The 10,637-nt window shown below is 49.0% G+C and overlaps 1 protein-coding gene across 1 annotated transcript; it reads right to left on the minus strand.

The window, feature by feature from the left end:
* Positions 1 to 1,137: 1,137 nt before the first annotated feature.
* Positions 1,138 to 8,239, minus strand: LOC105294355 (arylacetamide deacetylase-like 3). The gene is made up of 4 exons (XM_011363520.2): positions 8,075 to 8,239; positions 5,274 to 5,490; positions 3,694 to 3,757; positions 1,138 to 1,912 (listed from the first exon to the last, which is right to left on the minus strand). The coding sequence occupies exons 1-4, from the start codon at positions 8,237 to 8,239 to the stop codon at positions 1,138 to 1,140; spliced, it is 1,221 nt and encodes a 406-aa protein (XP_011361822.2).
* Positions 8,240 to 10,637: the final 2,398 nt, after the last annotated feature.

Raw genomic sequence — 10,637 nt, forward strand, 5'->3', positions numbered from 1 at the left:
ATTTCTACTGGGACTGCTGAGAATGAGGCAAATCCATAACAATGAACTTGACTCTGGGAGAATAATGGAGCTGCTCGGGGGCCCCTGTGTGGAGAGGCGAAGGTGAAGGAAACAGAAGAAAGCACAGAATCGAGGAAAGAAGGGAAGGCGGCTGGTGGCGCTGCTCGAGGTCCTGCACCAACCCTCGCCTGACTTCTCCCCAGAATTTGTAGCTACATTAACCAACACGTTCTCTCTCTGATTTAGGTCAATTAGAGTTGGTTCTGTCTCTTAAACAGAAATCGTTCTTGCTAACACATCTTCAGTCCCTTTGGCCCTCCCTCAATTTCTCGCTGTAGACATGGTTGAGTTTTGGTCCAACGCAGTGTTCCTGGGTCTTTGACTCAGGATACAGCTTCTTTCCCATCTCCTCTCTACTGACATAACATTGTTTCCAGGCCCTTGGTTGGAAGCCTGATTTTGACTCGCCCACAGCTCTAGAGTTCCCTAGTCCGGTGGCCCTGGGCTGTCTTCATCTGCTGCTAGGTGCCAACCACTGTGGAAAACCTATCCATTCTATTCTAACTCTTACAGCCCAGGCAGTTGAGACTCTGAACTCAGAGAAGAATAGCAGGAAATGTGTCCCTTTGAGTTGCACTCAAGAAGAGGCACGTTTCTCCACCTCCACCCTGCAGTCTGGAACGTCAGAACCCTGCCCTCCGGGCCATATTGGAAAAGGACCGTGAGATTGCACATGGTGCCCCTCAGTTGTTCCAGAGCCAAGTGGACACCCCTGTTGCCCACAGCCTGGATCAGCCTGGGCAGTCTGAACCCTTCCCCACGGAAGTGAGCAACAACCTCTACATGCTCATTCGCCTTTGCAAATGGCCACTGAAGACCGTCAGCTCCAACTTTCCCAATGGTGGAAATGGACCCAGAGTCCTACCCTCCCCCATCCTGCCTCTTCTACTGCTCTCCCTTCAAACATCAAAAACCTATACTTTCTGATTCTAGAACACGGAGCGAGAAGGAGATGGCAACCTCGACACCCTCCCTAGCCCCACTCAGCATCATCTACATCAGCATTAGACAGCCCCACGGGGAACTGCATGATGGCAGGACCCACACTCGCATGGCTCCAGCGGAAAGGAAAAATGGTCATAAGCCCTTTAGAAAATGGACGATGGCATTCATAATTCTCGTGGAGCAGGGGAACTCCAAGTATCCCCAGTCAAGGGTGCTCAGCGCTCCGTGGAAACCATCCTCCACGTGCTGCCACGTCACCGCGACTCCCAGGTCCTCCAGTCTCTTCTTGTACAGCAGCGAATGGTCCCGCAGAATGTCATGCTCACAGGTCACGATGAAAGCTTCTGGGACCCGAGACACTACCTCATCTTCAGCAATCAGGGGCGAGTTCATCAAATCCAGAATGATATTTGTCTCCAGATAGGCGTCTTCATCCAGGGACTTTGGGGACATTGGCTGGTAGCCTTTCTTCTTAAACCTCTCTGGGATGTTTTCCGAGCCCAACCACTTTCTATACTTTTCCCAGACTTCGGCAGGCAGATGGGCTTTATTCATGATGGCGCTTTTCCAGGAGGGGCTGATGTCCAGGTAATTAAACATACAGTAGAAGAAAAAGCTCTGGGTGAGCAGTGGGACAGACTTGTTCTGCTGACAGGAAGGGAGCTGCAAGTCCAGCGCCTGCAGAATAGCATAGATCAGGACCTGGGCACGGATCTTGGGGAGATCTGGACTGTCCACAAGTTTCTGGCAGATTGCCGCCGCAATGCCCCCACCCGCGCTGTCACCACAGACTACGACCTGAGCCGGATCCACCTCGTAAGCATTCAGAGACTTCAGGAAGTGGATGGTGGCCGTGATGCAGTCTCTCAACGGCACTGGAAACTTATGCCATGGCAACATGCGATACCTAAAAAAAAGAAATCAAGGAACACAGCTGACGCTCTTCATCCTAGCAGAGCCAAAAATTCCTGAGTCTGGCATCCTTGAGCTCAAATTTCTTCCATTAACTTCTCTTTCTGAAGCCTGAGCAGGAGATGTTAAGGTATGAGGCTTAAATGAGCTGACAGACATAAAGCCCTCAGTGCCTGGCACATGGGCTCAGTAAGTGGTAGCTATTACTCCCACTCTCCCAATGCCGATTTGGGGGACAAGCTGTGACCACAAGAGCCCTATAATCCACGTATCGGTCAGCAACTTAGCTACCACCAACACAAGCCCCATACTCTGAACCTACTTGATGGGTGCTTCCCTAATTCATACCAGTTCCCAATTTTTTTCTTTTTTTTTTTTATTCTTTTATGAGCAACCCCAAGTGGCCTGGGTTTAGATTCTAATTAACCCTGCCATGCCCACAGGTTTCATGGGAGGATCTTGAAGGCTTAAATGCCACCAGGGCCCAGCAGGTAACATACAGGCTGCCTCCAGGTCAGCCACCCTCAATGAGCCCATTTTTCCAGGATCGGATTGCCGTCATGCAGGTTCGCCAGCCTGGCATTGCTAGACCTTTCCATTTTTCCAAGAGAATCTAGAAATCTGGGTTTTGTGAGAAATTTCATCATTTTAAATGCTGGTCTCAATTTTTTTGTTTTTAAAGTGAACATAATGGGATCAACAAACCTTCCTCCAGCCATTTCTGTTCTGATGCCCCCTATTCTTAACGACCCGGGATGGCAATGCTTTCAACACCTAACCCCTGTCTATCTTGGAGTCATAAAATAATTTCCTTGCAGAGATTTGCCAGTTTTATTCTACCAATGATCTCTTAGTTCAACGTGACCAGAACAGTAAGGCATATAGTGGCCAACAACTGGATCAAGATCTCCATCCCACTGCAGAAATGGTTTCGGAGCTGAGAACTGTAAAGTGATGAGCTTCAGTACAGAAAGACTGACTTCTGTATTTTTTACTCTACTCCACTAGCTGTGCCACAGGAAAGCTGAGAAATCTATCCCCATCAAGATGTTGGCAATCGATATTTCTTTTTGGTATGTGCACTTATACGAAACTGCAGGAAAAGCTTAATCAGGAGGACCGGCCACACCCTAGTGTGACAATGTGTCAGGCAGCAGGGCAGAAGGACAAGGTCAAACCACTACAGTGACCACCTCTCATATGCGTTTCGTTTGCCTGACTTGGAGGCCCAAGAGGGGCCACCCCAGGTCTCTCCTGCCCCATATCCAGCAAGCTGTCTTTGAGGTTCCAGGCTGGGCACGTGACTCTCCAGGATCGGTTAGGAGAGAGAGTGGCTTTCTAACTTTTCTGGCTTCCTTCAGTGGATCTCACCAGGGCGCACCTCCCTCTCTGGAGCGCACGGAAATGGAAATGATGTAAATGTGTAGGCATTTAGTGCAGGGAGGTGCTAAGGATCCAGAATGTGCAGCTGCTCTGCTCAAAGGAGAGGATTATCTCACCTGAGAGTGCTCCAGGTGATCTCCTTGACGATGCCCACTCCCCACCTCGCTTCCAAATGATGCTGTGCGCAGAGAGCCCCACCTAGACGTACCCAAGGGCCAACTGCAGGAAGGAGTGCCCGGTCTCCGCCTCTGTCTCTCCCTCTTGCCTCCTCTCCTCCTCGCTGGCCTCCCCACGCCTGGTGTCCCTCCGACTCCCCACCTGCCCGAGCTCCTACCTCCCACCCCATCACTCCAGGTCGCAGCCTGGCCCCTCCCTATCTTCCCCTTTACTCACCCAACTGCTAGAACCACTGAGTCACTCTCCTTGGACAAGCGACTGCATATGTTTTGGTAGAGCTCTAAAAAATAAAGGTTTTTAAATTTACTAGAAAAGCTAGTGGGCTTCCTTTGCCAGCCATCATCAGCTGCCTGCTTCTCACCGACAACCACCATGGACAGAGCTCTTGGGCTGTGACTGTTCATTCTCAACATCTGAGAGGCTGTTTGGCCACACAGTGCAGTGGTTCAATGTGTGAGCTCTGGGTTCAGACCCAAGTTCAAATCGTGACTTTGCCTCCTTTTATCCTGAACTGAAGCAGTGCATGGGCAAGTCCTTTCACTCCTTGAGGCTTGATTTCCTCATCTGGAAAATGGAAATAATGATAATCATAGGGTGGTTGGGGGTTTCGATGAGCTAATGCACATAAAGGGCTTCCACGTGTAACAAAGGGCCTGCCACGCACATAATATTAATAAATTATTAGATACGAATATTAATAAATGGTTGCATTAAAGGCTACAGCAATGGATCCTGGCATTCCACAGATTAGGAAGCTCTAAAAAGGTGTTTTTTTCCCCCAAAATTTCCAGAGTCGGGGGGGAATTAAGATAAGAAAATTGTCTCAATTTTGAGAGTTTTTTTTTTTTTTTTTCATTAACTTCCCTCAAATTTTTGGTCCTCCTGTCTGTGTACCAGAATTTGTCTCAGGTAATACCTGATGTGAAACAAAATGATGTTTTAGTTATTTTCACTCTTTAAAAATCCTTACTTCTAACTAAGTAGAGGTGGTGGCTGCCCAACATTGTGAATGGACTAAACGCGACCGAATCACACGCCTTCAAACGCTGCCTTGCGTGGTGTGTGAATTCCGTCGGTATAGACAGGTATGCCCCGCTCTTTGAAAGGTCGCTTTACGACATTCCACTTTTCCAAAACATCTGCATTAAGTACCTGTTTGCACGCATCGAAAGAAATCCGGACAGGATTTTCACTTGTCAAAAAAAAAAAAAAAAATGGTGAAAAGCAAAACAGCGCTCAGCACGTCTGTTTTGCAGCCAGCCACTTATGGGGGCAGCAGGCACCCCGAGGCCGAGCAGCGAGCGTGGCCTCGCCAGCTCCTTCCGCGGGAAGGACACTCAGCATCTCAGCCTCAGGCCCCAGAGCTCTGAGCTGCATCTGTGAGCTTTGGGCGTCATCGCTCGACTTGCTGGAGCGAGAGGTGTCCTCGGGTCATTGCCTCTCCGCTTGACCCCGTTTCGGCTTAGGAAGGCGTCATAGGGACGCTCTGCTTTCGGATAGCAGGACAAACCGGCATAGACATATCCATAGCTACGCACGTACATACATACGTATAGACATCCCTATGTGTCTCCTTAGACCCGGAAAGAGATCGATCCATTCCACATCTTTGTCCCCGGAATGATCTAGGGTCCGCTAACTGCCCTGGTGTTCCCTGGTCATAATATAGAGGCTTTTAGACCCCAGGAAGATGACACGAGTGTCACCTCATGCTGGAACGGGGGTGGCCCCCCACACACCCTGCTCCGAGGCTATTACACCACGGGCCAGGTGGGGTCTGGGGGATGGACTCTTACTCAAGCTCCCGAAGACGCCCCCGCCGCCGTGGTAGAATATGACTCCACGCCTGGGGGTGCGGGAGGCCGCCTTGGGCTGGTACAGCCTCACCGGGACAGTCCCGAAGCAGAGGTTGGTGGCCACGACATCCGGATCCTCCTTTACCGGCTTCAAGTCGTGCATGAAACGGACAAATTGGGGCATAGTACAGATTCCCAGTTTCTCAAAAATCGTCCCCTGTTGGCGAGAGAAGAGGGAACCTAATGGGGAGGGTTTCAGCAGGTCCTGCTGGAGTCCTGGGCCACTCGTGCCTCCCCCTCCCCAGAGTGGCCTCTGTGTCCCCATCCCACCAGCAGAAAATCCCGGACCCACACTGCCCCACCACCGGCCCCTCTCAACCCACTCCCCCCGCCAGCCCTTGTACACCCCAGTTCCACAAACCAGGCTTCCAGCCACCCCTCTCCAGGGTCTCCCTGACGGAAACGCTGCCCTACCCCCACCAGGTCCCTGCTCCAGCTCCACCTGGACATGACATCTCTTCCCAGGGAGCCCCTCCTGGACCACCCCAGCCGACAAGGCCCTCCCAGCACCTTTTAAGATGCTATTTTTCAGACGCGATAACTGCATGGTGGTCCTATTTTGAAAGATGGTGGAAGGGGCGGTTCTTAACGTTTAGAGATACCTACTGAAATATTCTTGGATAAAATAGTACAATGTCTGGAATCCCCTTCATGAGAAAGGGAACGAGACTCAAGGGAAGGCACAGGCGACGTAAGAATGGCCAGGAATTAACCATCGTGAATGCTACTGGGGGGAAGAGGGATCATGAGGCTTCTTTCTACTATTCTGCCTCCTTTCGTATATGTCTGAAGGTTTGCATAATAAAAAGTTCAAAATAAACCAAATAGAGTGGGCTCTCCCCCTAGACACACTCAATGTTTCTTTTTCCGTGCCAAGACAATTTTGGCTCTTAGTGAATGAAGCCTGTGGACCTTGTTACAGTACGTTTCTGAATACACAAAATATGTGGGGTTACAAAGGAAGGCAATTTTATTTGAAAATAGCTATCAAAATACTGAAATAAATGTGCAACGAAATACTACGTGTGCTTCCTTGTTAACGCACCGCGTAGCGAGACCTGGCGGCCAGTCTAACACTATCATAATCTCAGAGGGACAAGGTACACACGCGGTTCTGCACGGTATCTGCAAAGGCCGTAACATGCTCAGAAATATGGGATTCCTCTTAGTGACCGAGTTGCAGCTCCTGCTGTCACAGCTGTGGTTTGTCACCTTCCTTTATAATGGAAGGAAATACTACATTTTCATTAGAGGTTCATGGAAATGGGGTGATTTGGTACCCAAATTGATGAACCCCTTGCATCCTGTCATCCTTGGAGGTTCAGTGACATACCCCACTGTCCTGTCTTACCTTCCTCACACCACCAGCCACTCTGAATCAGTTTTCTTATAAGTTGCTGCCCCGCCCCCGCCCCCCGCTGCCGATACCCTCTCTACCCCGCCACGAGTCTCCAAGCTCCCTGCAGGCGGACTCTACCTGGGCTTCATTGCTTTCACCCATCACTGATCCTCAGAGCTACTACTGGAGGATGACATGTATTAGTTGCACAACACATCTTTGTAAAAAACAAGACAAAACAAAAAAAAAACAACAAAAAACAAACAAACAAACAAAAACATCCACAAAGAGTAATAAGGCTAATATTACAGAGAGCTTACCCTGTCCCAGGCATTGGAACACACACTCCAGACAGCTTAACTCTCTGCATCCCCACAAAATGCTCTGAAGTGAGGACTATTTATTTTTCTCCCTGTTTTGCAGGTGAGGAAACCGAGTCACTATGTTTGGGAGCCCCTACTGTGGACTATGAGAGTCAAGGCCGGAAAGGCTCGGGACCAATGGCCTCCTGTAAAAAGCTGACTGTGGAAGGAGGATACCTTTGGCCCTTCCGCTCCATCAAGGATTTTCCAAGAGAATAGGAGCTTGCAATCACTTTTTATTATTTAAGAGATTTCAGAGTCATATTTTCTACATTCAGTGTCTGTCAGCTCTCCAGAGCAGTTCAGCAAATTCCTACTGGCAGCCTCGACCAATTCCTGCCACGATCTCTTTACAGGTATTTTGTTAAATTACGCACCAAGAACGACAAGCAGAATCTGACGACTGCCATGAACAGTTTTCCATTTCTCCAAAACAACTATATATATATACACACACACACACACACACACACACACACACACATATATATGTGTGTGTGTGTGTATATATATATATATGTATGTATGTATGTATGTATGCATGCATTTAAAGTCACATTCTGTAGCTTTGCTCGCCTGTACTAATTTACTAATTGGCTAAAGTGTCCATTTATTCTGTCGTTGGCCAGTTCTAGCTAGCAGGTTGACAGGAATAGGGGCCCAAAGACTCAGAACAATTTGTTCCTATCTCCACCCGTCGCAAATGTGATGGGCGCTGTGAAGACAGTAAGCCCGGAGGCGGGAGCTGTGCGGGACGGGGGCAGGGGAGGGGAGCAGGCTTTCCTTTTCTTTTTCCCTAATTGAAAATGAGAATCGTTCTTTGTTTGAATTGCGTGGCCATCCGCCCTTTCAGCTTGAGAAACCCTGGGAAGAGGCTGCGAGTCACCTGTTACCTAACAGGAATTATTAAGGTCTCAGAATATACTGTCAGCCTCTACTGCCATGATATCAGTGTTAATTTAACTGGAAGCTTCTGGTACACCTCCCCAACGCTCTCCTCAACCCTTACAACGAGGGGACAAACAAAACACAGAACTCACCCATGTCAGAAAGAGCTCGGAGATGCAGTGGAAGACCCACAGTTTCACGGGATGGCTGATGGCCGCAGGGATATCTATAGTGAAGAAGTTTATGCAGATCACCCACAGCAGAGTCCCCACGAAGAACATGCAGGCCACCATGAAGACAGCTAGAAGGATCCCCATCATGCTGTGTCCACCACCGGGGAGGTCGAGCAGAGGCTGTGTCCAACGCAGGGTTTTGAGCCAGTAGACCGCCTACGCTTGTTCCACAACCTGAATCCCCCACCTCCTCATCTCCTGAAAGCACTGGCTTGGCCCACGTGAGTCACAGACTCAGGTGAGGAGGTGGTTCTGACAGGCCCACGAAAAAGAGGAAATGGCCTGTGCAATCTGTCCCAGCTGGAAATGAGAGCTCCAAGATTCCAGCTGACGTCCTGGCATCGCTACTAGAAATGGCCTTGAATAAGTCACCAGGGACCTCACGAACGCTGCTCTCCACCTGCCTCCTGACCTCATTGCCCATCCCCTAATTCCACTCTGGCCCCATGTGCTGTTGCATAGTCTGCCAACGTGGCCCCAGGTCCTTTGTACCTGCTGTTCTCTGTGTGACATTCCTCCCCCAGATGTCCACTGGGCTCGTCCCCTCCCCTACTGCAGGTCTCTGCTCAAATGTCACCTTCTGAGTGAGGCTGTCCCTGGCCACCTTATTTAAAATCGTAACTCCCCATCAGCCTCCCCATGCCCACCCCACCCTTCCACCTGCTTACCTGTCTTTACAGCCTTTGCTATCACCTGAGATAACACATAACTTCATTCTGATCGTGAGCAAGTCACACTCTCTAAGCCTTTGGTTTCTAAATCCGTAAGATGGAAATAATAATAACAGCGACAGGCTTTGCGAGCCATCGCCCACCGCCTAGACCAAAAGTCAAATAGTGTCAACTTATTGCACAGCTGCACTGTGCATGCCATCTGTATAATTTTACTTTATTTCATTTCTATAATGAACTTTGCAGGTGAGCATTATCCCCACCCCGAAGCTGCCATTTTTTTCCGCTAAAGAAGCTGAGACTCAATAGCACCCAAGAGCATCCAATAGAAAGGGGACCTGAACCCAATTGGTCTGCCTGACCCCAAAACAAAATCCATATGGCTGCCTCCTGTCACTCCAGTTTCTCAACCTGGGCACCATCAACATTCAGGGCTGGATAACTCTTTCTTGTGGGGGCCGTCCTGCACACTGTAGGATGTTTGGCAGCATCCCTGCCTTCTACCCACTAGATGCCAGTAGCATCTCCCCCATAGTGACAGTCAAATAGATCTCCAGACATTGCCAAATATACCCTGGGGAGCGAGATGACACACACCTGCCTCCTGCGGAGAATCGCTGTGCAACATCAAGACGCCTCTGACCTTAATGCACAGGGTGCAATTTGACGTGGACCCACTGCACGAATCCCGTTTCGCCTCCCATTAGTGCAAAGGGGGCAGTTTAGCATGATGTTCCCAGCATCTGAACCAGCCAGAATGCCCGGGCCAGATCCTGGCTCTACACTTAACGAGCTGTTGACTTTGGATGAGTTGCTTAATCTGCCAAAGAGGGATGATAATCTTACTGGACTCATGAAATTAAGTGAGATTAAATGAGCAAAGGTGATTGTGGGGTATCAGAAAATGCCACCCCAACATAAATATGCCACTTTGGCATAAGGATTATGGTGCGCTGAAGACAACTGAGAAGCAAAGATCCTCCCCCAAAAGCTCTCTACTCTCCCCCACTTATCCAAAAGTAAGACATAAGTTTCCCTTTGAGAAAGCATCTGCCCTCCTCCGTCCCGCATCTGGGAGGGCAGAACTAGACAGCTCTGGACTCTCATTAGCCCAGAGATGACACTAACAAAACCTGTATAACAAGCCTTATTCAAACAAGCTCGTCTTCCATCAGCTTCCCACACTTTGCCCTAACGACCTTAACCCCTTTTCCTTTGTCCTGTCTCCCCTCTTAGAAATTTACTGTTCTTTGTCAAAAATGGGAAAAACTCTCCGGCCTAGCCACTTCTTCAAGCTTGTCACTTGTTTCTAGAAAGCTCCTTGTGCCATGTAAAAAAATACTAACATCAAGTCACAGGCGTATGCTTTTTCTCCTGTTCGTCTGTCTTTTGTCAGTTTAATCACAAGGCCCCAGCTACAGAAACTAAGGAGTATAGGAAGAGCGTTTTTTTTTTCTCCTCTACACCACGAAAGACAAACTTTTCACTGACGACAGTGCTCGCCTGGGAGTTAACGAAAACCCAGGGCTGTGTATCACGACTGCTGGTTCTAACCAACCAAAACAGACAGACAACTACAAACTCTGAGCTGCCCCATCATGGTTTAGTGGTGATAAATTCCTTTAGCTTATTTTTGTCTGGGAAGCTCTTTATCTGTCCTTCAACTCTAAATGGTAGCTTTGCTGGATAAAGTATTCTTGGTTGTAGATCCTGGGTCTTTATCCTGTCAAATATTTTTTGCCAAACCCTTCTGTCCTGCATAGTTTCTTTTGAGAAATCAGCTGCCAGTCTTATGGGTGTTCCCTTATAAG

The sequence above is a fragment of the Pteropus vampyrus genome, unplaced genomic scaffold, assembly GCF_000151845.1.
Source record: "Pteropus vampyrus isolate Shadow unplaced genomic scaffold, Pvam_2.0 Scaffold86, whole genome shotgun sequence".
NCBI classification, from domain to species: Eukaryota; Metazoa; Chordata; class Mammalia; order Chiroptera; family Pteropodidae; genus Pteropus; species Pteropus vampyrus.